We start from the raw sequence: 16,430 nt of genomic DNA, 5'->3' as shown, positions 1-16,430 counted from the left end.
ATGATTTATGCATTGACAACTACAAAATGTTGCTGAAAGAAATTAAAGACAGCAGTAAACACAAAATCATCACATGAACTAGAAGACTTAACATTATTAAGATGACAGTACTCCCAAAGAGATCTACAGATTTAAGTCAATCTTATAAAAATCCCAATGACATGTTTTACAGAAAAAGAAAAATCCACCCTAAACTCCACATAGAAACTCAATGGACCAAGAATATCCCAAAATATTTTGAAAAAGTTGGAGGTCTCACACTTCCTGATTTCAGAATTCACTACAAAGCCACAGTAATAAAACCAGTATAATACTGGCAAAAAGGAGAGATATATAAACCAATGAAATAGAATACAGAACTTAATCCCTCATATATATGATCAAATGATTTTTTAAATTTTATTTATTTACGTATAGAAGAACTGGGGTGTAGGCCAGAGGTGCAGGGGGTGAGAGGATTCACCAGAGACAGAGTGGGGAGCAGAATAGGCAGACTGACTGAAATACACTGCTGAGGGGAGCAGCAGGCGAGATAAGAGAGGTCTGCTGCACCATATGTATTAGCTCCCTGGTCAGGGAGTAAACTCATGCTGCAGTGGCTGGTGAAAGCTTGATAGTGCTGAGACTTGCCCTCTGTGCCACCAGAGAGGCCCTAATGAAATGATTTTTGACAAAGATGCCAAGACCACTGAATAGGAAAAAGATAATCTTTTTAACAAATGGTGCTGGGAAAACTGAATATTTGCGTGCAAAAAAAAAAAAAAAATGAGGCCGTAAGATCAACTGGAAATGGGCCACAGATCTAAGTGTGAGAGCTAGAATAAAACTTAAAGTAAATAGGGAATTGAATTTGGCAATGGTATCTTAGGACACCAAAAGTAGAGGCAACAAAAGCAAAAAAGGTAATTAGGCTTCATCAAAATGAAAAACTTTTGTACATCAAAAGACACTATCAACAAAGTAAAGACTGCCGATAGAAATAAAGAAATATTTGTAAATTATACATGTGATAAAGGATTGATATTTAGAATATATAAAGAATTTCTGCAACTCAACAACAAAGAAACAAACTGGGTTAAAACATGGGACATGAATGGACATTTCTCCAAATACAACTTAACAATGTCATGAAAAGATGTCCAACATAACCAATTAAGGGAAATGTAAATCAAAACCACAGTGAAATACCACTTCACTCCCATTACAATGGCTCATTAGAAACACAGAAAATGACAAGTGTTGATAAGGATGTGGAGAAACTGGAACTCCTTTTGCATTGCTTATAGAAATGAAAAATGGCACAGTAACTGTGAAAACAGTATATTAATTCCTTAAAAAGTTAAGAAAAGAATTACCATATGAGACAGCAATTCTACTACAGGGCATATACTCAAAAGAAATGAAACTAAGAACTGGAACAGAACTTTATCGCCCAAAATCCTAGCAAAATTATTACAATAGCCAAAAGGCAAAATAAATCCATGCTGAGCAGAGGGTTCTTTGATAAACAAAATGCAATATACATTAACATTACTAACTGTTAAAAATCAAGGAAATTCTGACACATGCTACAACATGGGTTAAACCTGAATTCACTACATTAAGTCAAATAAGCCAGCCACAAAAGAGCAATGTTATATAATTTCACTTATATGAGTACCTGGAATAGTCAAATTCATGGATATAGAAAACAGAATGGCACTTGTGAGGGCTGCAGGAAGGAAGTAATGGGCAATTAGCTAATGTGTACAGAGTTTGAGGTGGAGAAGATGAAAAGTTTTAGAGATAAATGGTAGGTGATGGCAATACAAGAATGTTCTTAAGTAACAGAACAATACACTTAATAATGGTGAAAATGGAAAATTTTATGCTATATATATTTTGCCACAATAAAAGAAAGAAAGAAAACATGAGTAAATCTAAATGACCTTAGATCCAGCATTGGTTTCTTATTTATGACATCAAAAGTATAACTAACCAAAGACAAGTAAGATAAATTTGTATTTGATCAAAATTTAAAACATGTGTGCCTCTAAAGGACAAGATCAAGAAGGAAGAAAATATCAGCAAATCATATATTTGACAGAGTATTCAGAATATATAAAGAACACTTACAGTTCAACAACAAAAAATCAATTCAATTAAAAAATGTGTGAAAGACTTCAATAAATATTTCTCCAAAGAGACACAAGTTATCAAGAAGTACATAAAAAGACAGTCATCCTAATTAGCCACAATGGAAATGCAAATCAAAACCATATCATGTGAAATGTCATTTCATGCCCATTTGGATGGCCACTAAACAGGAAACCAAGTGACTGGCAAAGAAGTGGACAAACAAGAACCCTTGTGCATTGCTGTTGGGGTTATAAAATGGTGGTTCCTCAAAAAGTTAAACATAAAATTACCATATCATTCAGCAATTTTACTCCAGCCAAAAGAACTGGAGAACAAGTGTTCTGAAGAAAACATGTACAGCAATTAGTCACAGCAATGATTCACAAATGCCAAAAGGGGGAAACAACCCAACAGCTTATAAGATGATAAAGTGATAAACAAAATGTGATATGTATATATAATGCAATATTATTTAGATATGAAAAGGAATGAGGTGTTGTTATATACTACAATAGGATAAACCTTGAAAACATTATGCTAAGTGAAAGAAGCCAGGCACAAAGGCCATGTATGTTACGATTCCATTTACACGGAATATCTAGAATAGCAGATCCATTGATACAGAAAGCAGATTTGTTGTTGTCAAGATCTGGTGTGAGAGGCAAACAGAAAGTTACCACTGACTGGGTACAGGTTTCCTTTTGGAGTGATAAAAATGTGCTACTAATAACTGTGATGGTCACACAACATTGTAAAATGTAGTAATGTCACTGAATTTAAAACAATTTTATGTCATGTGGATTTTACCTCAATTTATTTTTTTAAAGTTCCCTCTTTATCACTCTTACCTGACAATTAATATCAGCTCTATATTGTAACAAGACTGTGACTAGTTCTTTATGTCCTCGGTCACATGCCCAATGGAGAAGAGCTCTGCCCTAAAAAACACAGAAAATGATAAATGCATTAGTCCAGTTGTGGGGCCATAAAAAACACGCAAATATGTGAAACTGTAGGTTAACTGACATTAAAAGGCTGCATGGGAAAAGCAATCAAGTGAAATTTCCAATCTTCTGGAAGTCCTGGGTTATGTTTCTGGTATCCACAGCATACTAGCCTAGTGACTTATTTAAGCCTGCTCTGTTTCCTCACTATACAATGGAGAGAAGGCTAATACTAACAACAATAATGTCTATAACACTTGTTGAATAAATGAACTATAAGACAGTGCTTTGTAAATTTTAAAATACTTTACAAATGTTAAAGCTTTATGTTCACCTTCTCTAGTGAAAGAAATCTTGTGACTGAAAAACAAGTAGTTAAACCTCAGTAAAAATCTTAATTTAAATGTAGTATATCTAAATTTATTCAAGTTTATGCCTTAAAACTTAAGAAAATCTAATCAGTTTTAAACTAAGCACTCCCCGTTAACATTCCAAATGTATATTCAGAAATATCTAAAATAAAACAATAGTCCAATCCATTAGTGTCTATCTTAAAATGTTGACTGTGAAAGCCATCTGTAAAACAGAATAAATATTAGGAGATAAAGTACTACATTTAAAACATTAATTTTAACTTATCTACCAACAACTCACAGTTACTATGTGTTAATTCTATTCTCTACAGTCAGAAAATCTTGATTCAACGAATGAAAAAAGCCCAAAGCTAAGGGCTTTTCTGAAGAAATGAGGAGTGTATGGCTTAACTACTTTTTCAGGGTACTAATGATGAAATTTTTAAAGACTGGAATGTCTTTCTACATTAAGTTGAAATCCCTGCTTTATGCCATTTCAAAAGAGATTTAAGTAGATATAAGATGGGATAAAGACGGTTTTAAAGTAAAAGGCACCTCTCAAGAAAGCATTACTTAACCCACTTATACTTTATCTTTCAAACTCTTCACACACCTATTAGTTAAACTAATTAAACTGAGATCTAAGATAACTTCTGTCTAAATTGTCCTTTTTCTTTTTCTTTTCATTTGCTCAATCTATTTTTATTTACCTGTATTTGTTTTCCAATAGGCTTACACAAAATTCAAAGAGGAAGGGAAACAGAAAATTTGAAAATACAGGCAAGTCATTCACAATTTGTTGTAGTAACAAAATTAGTTTGTTTAGAGTGTACTGTTTTTAAAATGGAGATGTCTAAAAATCAAGCAAAAACTATATTTGTTGAGTAGGAAAAACTAGGTTCCAGTGTTAAAATTTCTATAGTTCTAATGTGTACTGTTCTTCTGTTAGCAGGGCACTAAGTCAAAACCCTCTAGGTGACTGTTAAGATTTTCTAATAAGACCGCTGAACAAACACCAATGTATAAATTATCCTGCAGTTTAGTGTAACTGCTACATAGCTGTCACATGAAAAGACTCAGATAAAATTTCAAAGTCTCATTTTTAGTTCTAATTTTTAGTTCTAATTTTTAAGTATACATTTTATTGCTATTAAGTTAAACTACAGAGTTTAAATTACTACAGAGTTAAAATGATGTGTGATATACATACACAATGCACTTGACAGAACTATGTATTAACTAAATAGGAAAACATAATATTAATATATCTAATACTTTTACACAAGAGGTACAGATAATTTCTACTTCTCAACCAGGTGTCTAATTTCTTTTTAGGTTTAACCCAATAGAGTTACATCAACTAATGCTAAACATAAATCCTTAGCTGTTTCAATGGGAAAGCAGACAAGTAACACATTTAACTGTTAATGGGAGTTATATTTTAAATTTCCTATATGTGCTGCCAAAAATTTACTTTAGGGGAAACACCTATGACTGGACCTCTGTAGTGATTCTCATTTTGGCTATATTTTCCAGACGGGTGGCACATGTATAGCAATGTTTTAAGAAGGACGATATGCTCTCAGACATTTGTATTACACTTTTAAACACGTTTTTTGACCTGCAATGTAATTAATTTTTGTAACACATTATTTTAATGGTACACTAATTAACCTTGAATTAGAATGAATTCTCTGACAATGACTTTCTGTAGACGTGTTGAAAATATCTACATTCAGATCACTTAATGATTAATATTTTTATGCAGTATCAATAAACTTTAAAAAACAGGGACAGGATTAAACATACTTGTAAATAAGCACTGATCACACAGATTCAATCAAGCTAAGGAATTTTTGTCTTCAAGGTGTTCTATATTTAAATGAACAAGAACGTAAAACCAGGGGCCTAAATATGCTCTTTACTTCTTCAAATTATGAAATTCCTTTAAACATGTTGTAATTGGGGCCGCCCCGGTGGCGCAGCGGTTGAGCGCTGGGTTGCGAAGCTGCCCGCGGCCTCTGCGGCGCCGGTTCGATCCCCGGCTGCTCCCCGGCCACCGGAGGAGGATCCCACATGGTGCGCAGACCTCTCCTGCCACCCGCTGCTCCCCTCAGCAGTGTACTTCAGTCCTTCTGCCTGCTCTGCTCCCCACTCTGGCTCTGGTGAATTCTCTCACCCTCCCGCGCTTCTGACTGTACCCAGTGCATGTATAAACAAAACAAACAAATATAATAAATAAATAAAAAAAAAAGCATGCCTCTATTAAAAAAAAAATGTTGTAATTGAATACTATTAGTTCCAATAATAACATAACCAGCAATCTGCAGAAATGTTATCCTCATAACCAATATGACAAAATTAGGAAATAAAACACTTCTTTGTCAACCACAAAATATCTAGACCAATACAATGAAATTATTAAATTATAATACAATTATTAAATTATTTTAAATCAGGATTCTATAACTTCTCCTCCAGAAATAAAACCATGAATTACTTGCACAATAAAGTAAAACTTTGCTTACAGGTTTTATTTTTTTTTTAAAAGATTTTATTTATTTATTTATACAAACACTGGGTACAGTCAGAAGCGCGGGAGGGTGAGAGAATTCACCAGAGCGGGGAACAGAACAGGCAGACCGACAAAATACACTGCTGAGGGGAGCAGTGGGCGGCAGGAGAGGTCTGCGTGCCAAGTGGGACCCTCCTCCGGTGGCCGGGGAGCAGCCGGGGATCAAACTGGCGCTGCAGAGGCTGCGGGCAGCTTCACAACCCAGCGCTCAACCGCTGCGCCACCAGGGAGGCCCAACAGGTTTTATCTTAATCAAGGAAATATTCTACCTATTTAAATATACGATAGTTTTGGGGTCTCCCTGGTGGCGCAGGGGTTAAGATGCAAACTATGAAGCTATCCACAGTCACTGCAGCACAAGTTCGATCCCCACCATGGAGATTCCCACATGGTGCCGCAGACCTCTCCTGCCTCGCCCGCTGCTCCCCTCAGCAGTGTACTTCGGTCAATCTGCTTGTTCTGTTCCTCATTCTGTCTCTGGTGAATCCTCTCACCCCCCACAACTCTGGACTGTACCCCAGCTCTTGTATGCATAAGTAAATAAATCTTAAAAAAAAAGATTTTAAAAAATAAACAAATATACAATAGTTTCATCTTCTTCGATGAGTGATAAAATCTCTTATAAATATTCAAGTTAAATTTATTTTTACTCTTGCCACATAAAGCTGACAGTTACTTGTGTCTAATTTTCAAAACCCTTTTGAAAAAATTATCCCAGAAGTATTTAGGGGATAAGGGGGAAGGAAATCCATTATTGAAGGGAATCTTTGTTAGGTCACCAGAAGACCACAACACTGTTTGGAGAGCTCTGGATAAATTCTGGAACTCAAATATAATAAAATATGGGGCATGGGGGAGAGTTTCCATCTATTAACTAAGGGAGCTAATATTATCCTTCCTCAGACAGATGAATGACTCTAAAGTGCTTTGAAAGTGCAGGGTGGCAGTTAACCTATTAAGTGGTATTACTTTCATACCTTCTGGAAAATACAGATTGGGTCTAACTTGAAACACTCCTTTTATATCCTTAGTTACTTGTCCTTAAACCATGACGAATTTTTAAAAATTAGATCTTATCCTGGATATCATGAAATAAAGAGGTTGTTTTATGAGTCTTGATGTTCTAATAGTATTTTTGAGAATAGATACAAAGAATGTACACTGTATATACATCAGACAAAAAAAGTTGTCACGTTTAAATTTTAAGAGTTGCCACCTTGTCCATCTGTCAAAGATGGTATGTATATACAGTACTGCCTAATTAAAAATGAAATATTGCAAACATGTCAATTTGAATTTCTCTCTAAAAAGGTAGAATTTCAATTTATAACTGTGGGACTTCAGCTACCAACAACCTGTAATGTCTCTGTCTCCTCTATCCTGTGCCTGTTTTCTTCTCTTTGCTGCTGCTGCTGCTGCTGCTGCTGCTGCTACTGCTACTGCTACTGCTTCAAGCACTTGGCAGTGAGAACTACCTGAAACCACTAGAAAGTAACACAAGAACTCCTACTTCCATTTCCTGTCAATAGTAAAAACACAATGTTGTTTCAAAAAATTAGACAGGAGTTTGTCCAGGAAGAGATTAAGATCTAAGATGTATATAATGTAGAAACCAACAGCTCAGAAGCCAATGATTCTCTATGGGATAATTCACTTACCAGCACTAAAAAAAAAAAAAAAAAAAAAAAAAAAACCACAACAAAATCCATACACCATTATGTGTGATACACGTTTAAAATAACCAACTCCTTAACCTCTCTCACTGGCTAAAATCTAGATTAGAGAGAAACGGTACTGCTGAGGTGTCAAACAAATGAAAAGGACTTGTGTCTTTAAAAAAATCTCCCTTGAGCACTGAGTAAGCTATAATGTTAGTGACTCAAGAGTGAAGGAATAATATGCAAGGAGGACAGTGTGCTATCCTGTATAAAATAATTGTAATTTGCCACGAAAACAATCCAGGTGTCCACCAGAAGAAAATGATTCATTCATATGATGAACTATTACTCAGCAATATAAAGGAAAAAAAGCACTGATGAAAAATCTCAGAAACATGCTAAATGAAACAACCCTTACACAAAAGAATATATATGTATTACTCCATTTATGTAAAGTTCTAGCTAAGGCAAAAACCAAGCTATTATAGAACAAGTATCAGAACAGTGGTTACCTTTATGGAACTATGACAGGGAAGGGATATGAGGTAACTTTGTGGGATGATTAGAAATGTCCCCTATCATACATAATAGGAGTTTTGGTTACACAGGTATATATGCTTTTGTCAAAATTAACCAAATGTACTTAAGATTTGTACATGTGATTATACATAAATGTAATCTCAAAAGAAAAAGTAAACTAATATTCAATTCTAAATAACGATAAACATGCTGAAGCAATTAGTAGGAAGTATCCAGCTGTCTATAAAAAACTCTGAAAAGTATGAAAAAAAGATTGATGAGCAAATAGAGAGATGAACAGATACTGATGAAAGCAAGCACAGTAATATATCAGTGGTAGAATCTTGGTGGTAGGGATACAGATATTCATCATAAAATTCTTTCAATGTTTCTGTCAGTTTAAAATTTTTCTTAAGTTTGGGGAAAAAAATAAAACAAAAATTTGTAAGCCTACATTCACAACAGCATTATTCACAATTACAAAAAAGTGAAAGCAACCCAAGTGGCCACGGAGGACCACTTGGATAAACAAAAGGCAGATATATACATACAGGGAATACTACTCAGTTTTATTTATTTATTTATTTATTTATTTATTTATTTATTATTTTTTAAAGATTTATTTATTTTTATACAAGAACTGGGGTAAGGGCCAGATGTGCGGGAGAGTGAGAGGATTCACCAGAGACAGATTGGGGGAACAGAACAAGCAGACAACCGAAATACACTGCTGAGGGGAGCAGCGGGCAAGACAGGAGGGGTCTGCTTTGCCATATGGGATTCTCGCTGGCTGGCTGGGATTGAACCAGCGCTACAGAGGCTGCAGACAGTTTCATAGTGTGGCGCTCAACCACCTGCGCCACCAGGAAGGCCCAATACTACTCAGTTTTAAAAGGGAAATTCTGACACATGCTATAATATGGATAATATGGATAAATTTTAAAGACATTATGCTAAATGGGTAAGCCAGTCACAAAAGGACAAATACTGTATGATTCCATTTATGTGACGTTATTTAGAGTAGTCAATGGCCTGAAGATAGAAAGTAGAATGGTGGTTGCCAGTGACTGAGGGGAAGGGAAAATGGTGAGTTATTGTGGAATGAGTACAGACTTTCAACAAAGGAAGATGAAAAAGTTCAGGAGATAGACCACGGCAGTGTTGCACAGCACTGTTAAGTGCACCAAAGGTCACAGACCTGTATACTTAAAAATGTCTAAAATGTAAATTTTATGTTATGGAATAAAAAAATCAAAAAATAAGTTGCCAAAGAATGATTTAAACCATACCACCATTTTGTGATTATGTATTTAATGACTTTCTGATGTAAAATATGACCACAGGCCTGATTTTCACAAGTGGTGCTGTCTGTCTTATAGTAAATGGGCAACATTTGACAGTTTTGCAGTGCATTTCTCAATTATTAGAATCAACAAAATTCCTTTAAGTTAATATTTTAATCTACTACACAACCAAAATAACATACACTATATGTAGAAAGTTATTTAAGAGGATGTATTTTTTGTATTCCTTTCTCATAACTTAATAAAAGCATAAATTTAGTTTCAATATACTGACTCTGCCTTTTAATATCTTTTGCTTCTTTGTTAGGTTAATACTGTACATTTTGCCATGCAGTTCCTCAAGCCAACAGCATGTAAATTATATTCTGACATGAGCCACAAATTTAAAACAAAGCAAGAAGGGAAATGAATGGAGTCAAGAGAAGGTTCTCTCCTTCAAAGTATTTGAAAGAATCAATAAACATAGAGAAAATGATATAACAATTATACCTTCAAAAGGATGGAAAGAAAAGAACTTAACTAAATAAGTAGTTCAATAAAAGAGTAATTTGTAAGTGCAAAATAAGATCTAAGGAAAACCAACAAAGTATATGAATGCTTTTGGCGGGGTGGGGGGGTGGGGGGTGGGAATGAATGGTGATAAATACACTGGAATAATGATGCCTATTTTGCTCAAATAATACATTGCCACATTCATTCTAAGATGAATTTAAATTCATGTAAAGATTTAAAGTACTATTTAAATATCACCAATATCCATATATTTAGTGTCAAGTGTATATTACACTGATCTGAGAAACAAAATGACAAGAATTATGTCTGATGTTTGATAAATATTCAAACATTCTTTATCTTAAAAAGATATTTTCTTAGAAGAACTATATATTTGGCATATGTGAGAAAACATATTAATATTGTTTAAAGATGAAAACTGAACCACTGTGTGAAAAAAGTAATAGGCTTTAAGATCTTCTCCTTTACATTTTCCTTAATATTCTCTACCTCAATTTCTAAACATTTTTGCAAATGGTTAAAAAAAGTTGTAATTTAAATAAAAAATAAATACATATAATATCATGATGCTGTAAGCTTGCACATTGAAATATCTGATTTATATATTACATATATGCATACATACATACATACATACATACATACATATATAGTTTCTGAACAGTAAATATAACTACAAAACTATTTTCTATTATGTGAAATATAATGTCTAATTACATCAGCAGAAAACACCAGGTAATTTTCTCAAATTAGAATTAGATGCCTTACTATATTAGTAGTAATAAAAACTTAAAAGGATAAAAGATATATAGGAGGAACTATACTTACTCATAATAACTTTATTTTTGAAATATGAATATTTTATTCAAAAGACATACATGTTAATGTACTATGATAGAGATTCAAATATATGCATTTCAGGCAATATTAATAGTTGTGTCTATTTCAATGTGTGGAATACAAATGCAGTTAATCATTTTATGAATATAATTAAATTTATGTGCTTACAGCAAATTTTCAGTGAAACAGACGCAATTTTTAAACCACTAAAGAACAAGACTGCAATCAGGCTCAACCTGTAGGATAAACTTTTCAAATAAAGATATATACCATCCCAAAGACTCCTAGGTAATCATGTGTCAAGTTCAATAGTTTAGTATCTCAAGTTCAAATATCAGATAGATATACACAAAGAACTGGATGTCCTTTCAAAGTAATTGTCACTCAACTTATTACAGTAAGGAAATAACTTTCTTCCGATAAAGGCATTAAAAGTATTTAGCTAGCAACTTAATTTTGAAATTATATACTTTTAGTCTATCATCAAGGCTTACCAAGTTGTTTTATTTGCTATCATGAAGCAGTACCACTTACTTTATTTAGAATGTTAAGTTTGATTTTAATTTTAAGATCCCATCTCCCTCATGTTCTTAAATTAATTCATACAAATCCCTGATTAATAATAAAAGAATTTGCTATCAGTATTCAAAGCCCAGCCTGAGCGGTCATGGCTGAGAGGGCAGAAATCTGCTTGGAGCAACGAGAGAACCCAACTGAATTCTTGGCGTCTCAGTCTATGAATGTGTAAGCGCTTCATCTGTTCATGGAAACACAGTGTTCTGGCAAGCTGGGGGGAAAGGTAGCTGCATGGGTGACAAACTAGAAGAGCTGGGAAGCCATTCTACATCAAAGCAACTGCATGGTAGAAACAACACATTTTACAAGTGTTCCTTTTATTTTCACAAAAAATTGTGTTAGTGCAACACTCTGAAGCATTTATCTCTATTTCTACTGTACAGTGATCATGTTAGAGGTTATATGGACTGACTTTGAGCACTATTTTATAAAAGAAACTGTTGCAAATTAGAAGATAATCCTAGCAGGGCCAAGTGGAAACTGCTTATCCTTTTTAAATTCAGGGGTGAAAACAACACCCTTCCAGACCTATATGTCAACTTAGCAGTTGTTGAACAAGTAGATGAATGTCTCCAAGGTTTAATTCCTATCTTTAAAATGAGAACAACATTTGTAGGGTAATGAGTGAAAATATTCTATAAACTGCAACAAATACTATATAAAGTATTATCATTTGTTATCTGAAAGGTGTAAAATTCTAACAGAGATAACACAGTACATACACACTACTTTCCAGTGAAAAAGTGATCCTGAAAAGTTAAGTGTGCTTCTGGTTTCCAGTTTCATATGTAAGGAACTTGGAAGTTGCCTTTCTGTTATTACAACATGTAAAAAGTTATAATGACTAAAAAATTAACTATTTTTCTTGGATCCATAAGAGAGAGGAGGGCATAGGGTAAACTAAGACTGGAGAGACTGACAGGAGAATATAGGGAATTTCGATTTCCCAGAGCAGAGTCTCATTAATGGAGAGCACTAGGAAACTAGGGCCGGATTGGAAAACCTGAGTTGCAGTTGATGAATTGCTGGGGGCTTATTACAGACAATTCACAGGAGATCTAGTGTTGCTAGGTCCACCAGTATTGTGAGATTCACTTCCAGGAACTTGACTAGGTTCCCACAGTAAATATCTGGGTGGGGGAGGAGGGGACCACAATCCCCTTGAACTTCTGGCAGGAGGAGAAGGAAAGAAACCATTTTGAAATATCCAGAGCACTGGGAGCACTCTGTTCTTAAAAGGCATAACTGACCTGGGAGAAGGGAAGAACACAAGTCTTGTCCATTCTAGCCAACCTGTCCCACAAAAAGGGAGAAAAACATCTGAAAAATACTTGTGATACGAATTCACAGCCCAGAAGTAGACATACTATAGGGCCACAGAATACTTTCCTTTGCCAACATGTCATTACTAAAGGCCTATTTATAGAAGTTATTTTTACCCAGCACACCATGCTCAAGATTTTATGAGGGACACCAAAAAGCAAAACGCACAATTTGAAGAGACAAAGCAAGCATCATCATCAAATATGGCAGGGATGTTGAAATTTAAAACTATAAATGATATGATATGCAAAGGGTTGTAAAGGATAAAATATACAGTATGTAAGAACAGGTGGACAGTGTACACAGAGAGATGTAAATCCTAAAAAAGAAACAAAAAATGTAGTGATTAAAAAAAAAACAAACCATTGTAACAGAAAAGAATGCTTCTGATGGATTTTTATAAGACTAGAGACAGGTGAAGAAAGAATCTCTGAGTTACAATATATATTCCTCAGGAAAAACAAACAAAAAAGCAAAGAGAACAAAAAGAAAAAAATCAGAATAGAATATCCAAGTTTTGTGAGACAACTTATACAAATTATACATAACGGGAATACCAGAAGAAAGAAAAAGAACAGAAGAAATGTCTGAAACAATGTCCAAAAATTTCCCCAAATTAATGCTAGCACTAAGAAGCTCATGGTACATCAAGCAGAATAAATGCCTAAAAACCTACAACAAATGACAGATGTATCAAATTCAAATCATAAATTCAAAAAGACAAATTGATTTTTGAAAGAATACTTGAATTGAAAATCAAAGATTAAACAAAAATTTAGACTAATAAAAAAATTACATTAGACTTCTTTTCAGAAACCATACAAGAAAGAAAGAGTGAAAATAAAATTTTAGGTATTGAGGAAAAAAATACTAGAATTCTGTATCCTGAGAAATTATCCCTCAACAGAAAAGGAGAAATACTCTCTTAGACAAACAAAATTGAGGGAATTGCTGCATGTAGACCTTTCTTGTAAAAAAAAAAAAGTTGTTTTTAGAGATAAGGAAAATAATAAAGGTAAGAAACTGGTTCCACACAAAGGAAGAACACTCAAGAAAGAATAAGTGAAGGTAAAATAAAAACTTTACTTTTTTTTATTTTTCCCTGTTCTCAGACATTGATTTGTTTAAAATTATAATAGCAATAGTATAGTCAATTATGTATGCTTGAGTATATATGTTATCTATATATATCTTATGTATATATGTAAGTATATGTGTTTATGTATACAAATATATGCTTATCTATGTTTACATTTAAATGAAATGAATAGCAACAATGATAAAAGGAAGAGGAGGGACGATTTAGGACTATTTTCTTATTATATGGTACTCACAATACCTGTAAAGTGGTAAAGTGTTCTTTGAAAGTGGACTTGTACTAGTAGTACATTTACATTGCAAACTCCAGGGCAATTACTCAAAAAGGCAAGTATAATTGATTGCTATGTTACGAAGGGAGAAAAAATTAAACTGCTAAATTAAAGCTATGCGTAAATAAATAAAAATATATCTCTTAAAAAATAAAAATAAAAAGCTAAAACTGGAAGCTGTGTGTGATATAATTATGTCAGGAGGATAGGAAGAGAGGGGAAGATGAGTAAAATAGCTAAACCCTCATATAACAAAGAAGAAAATCAGTAATGTCTAAAATTAGAAAATCATGAAACAGAAGAGTATTATTCAGAATTATGTAGGTAAATTACAAAAGCAATGGCTGAAAGAATTGAAAACTTTTGTCCTGGGGGAGCTAAAGTTAAATGTGCAAAGGATGCTGGTAAGGAAGTACTCTTTTTGTTACTTGAGTTACAGCACAATTTGATTTTCTTTCAATTATTTACATGTTCATGTTTAATTTTATAAATCTCTTAACTTGGGAGCACAAAAATGAAAAACAACAATAAAATCAAAAGAGAAGTAATCATGCCTGATCTACTTTTTTAAAGTGACTTCTGATCCTGTGAGGCAAAGAAGATACCTCTAGTTGGAATCAGAAGACCTGGTCTCAGCATTTCACAATCTGGCTTCTACTTTTCTCTAGTCACGTCTTTCTTGGCTTGGTTTTATGTTTTAGTGGCGAACACAGAGTATTGCATACAGATCTCCCTTTACTGGTTTTACATTTTCAGTTTCAGGTGTCACTGAGGATATGGAGGGAAGATGTTTAAAAGTATGATAGTATTAAGTGTAAGATAGTATCAGATAGTAAACAGTATAGCGTGCTCTAATTAGTACATAAGTTGACTATCTACTCCCCACATTACCTATGATCACTATCAGTGCATGTCCTCTTCCCCAAAATTGTCACCATTTAATCCTTTCAATCATGGTTCAAGTTTGAGATAAAAGATTAACAGTGAATTAGTAAATTTGTTTCTTTTTAGCATTTATAATTCCGGGACAGTTTAAAGTTCAACATGTGAACAGTTTTATTCACAAAGTAATCAAAAAGTAGTATTTGTATAAAACAATTTAGATTTATCATAATTCACAGTTTTCTAAAAATATATCTATTAAGCAAAATATAACATATCCGTTTAATATGTGATAGAAGACACTAGTGAGTGATAAATATTTTTATATTACTTATAGATTTCACTGATGTTAATGGTTTCTCCCTTTATCACAAACAGATAGCAGTTATTTGACTGTTCTACGTTTTAGCTAGTAACTTCCACAACATGGCTAGAAAATGTTGGATAAGATACAGAAAGTATCTTATATGACACCATCTCATATTGATATCCTGATAGACTCTTTTTTTTTGGTTATTTATTTATTTATTTTATATTTTATATAATTCTTACATCATTTTTCATTTTTGCACAATGTATGCATTTTCATTTTGGTTATATTCCCCATACAATTGCACCCCCACTTATTTTGACCCTAATCCTTCCTCTCCCCGCCCCTGCCCCCCGTAGTGTGTCTCTGGTTTATAGTTGCTTGTTGATTTTGATTTTTACTTTGTATTCATTATAGCAGCACTATTTACATTAGCTAAGCTATGGAAACAACCCAAATGCCCAAAAATAGATGACTGGATCAAGAAGATGTGGTACCTATACATGATGGAATATTACTCAGCAATCAAAAAAGATAAACACATGCAGTTTGCAGCAACATGGATGGAGCTAGAAGGGATCATGCTCAGCGAAATAAGTCAAAAAGAAAAAGAAAAATAAGAGGGGGCGGAGCAACATGGCGGCGAGGAGACGCTGCGAGTAAGATCTCCCATTAAAAAAAGTTAATAGGGAGGAAAAGCGGCAGGTCCCAGTGAGAACTGGGACACGGAAGATAAACGGACGACTCCAGCAAACTGCCCGAAGAAGAAAGTTGCCATAAAAGAGGACGAGAAGGGAGGGAAGCGCAGAACCCTGCTCCCCTCCCCCGCCCACAGAGGCGGCACTCTCCGACCAGCAGAGACGAGGGAAACAACAAACCAAAACGCCCAACAAGAAAAACGGATGCAGCAAGCGGGACTGTGAGTGGAAAGGAACTATTTCAGCCACCACACCCCGTGAACGGGAGCTGAGGCGAACCCTGCAGGATCCGCCGCGGAGGTGAGCTCCAGGCGCCATAAGAGAGCCCCGCCCACCAGGAGGAGACCAGCACCAGCACACAGCCCCGGCCGCCCGGTAAGCTTGCGCGAAAGCACAAATTGCAGCTGCCCAGGGCCCTGCGCCTGCGACCTAGGCTTGCGGGGAGAC

At 34.5% G+C, this 16,430-nt stretch overlaps 1 protein-coding gene across 1 annotated transcript in view; it reads right to left on the bottom strand.

The window, feature by feature from the left end:
- ACBD6 (acyl-CoA binding domain containing 6) overlaps positions 1–16,430 on the bottom strand; it is a gene marked incomplete at its 5' end in the record, with an annotated part of 175,241 nt that overhangs the window by 77,304 nt on the left and 81,507 nt on the right. Inside the window, one exon of the mRNA XM_084248872.1 lies at positions 2,967–3,056. Within this exon, the coding sequence (XP_084104998.1) occupies positions 2,967–3,056 (90 nt within the window). The remainder of the gene's footprint in view (positions 1–2,966; positions 3,057–16,430) is intronic.

Source organism: Talpa europaea (assembly GCF_964194135.1).
Source record: "Talpa europaea genome assembly, chromosome: 12".
In the NCBI taxonomy this organism is placed as follows: domain Eukaryota; kingdom Metazoa; phylum Chordata; class Mammalia; order Eulipotyphla; family Talpidae; genus Talpa; species Talpa europaea.
Note: the sequence above shows the minus strand (reverse complement) of the source record. Positions and strands in the feature narration are given on the sequence as shown.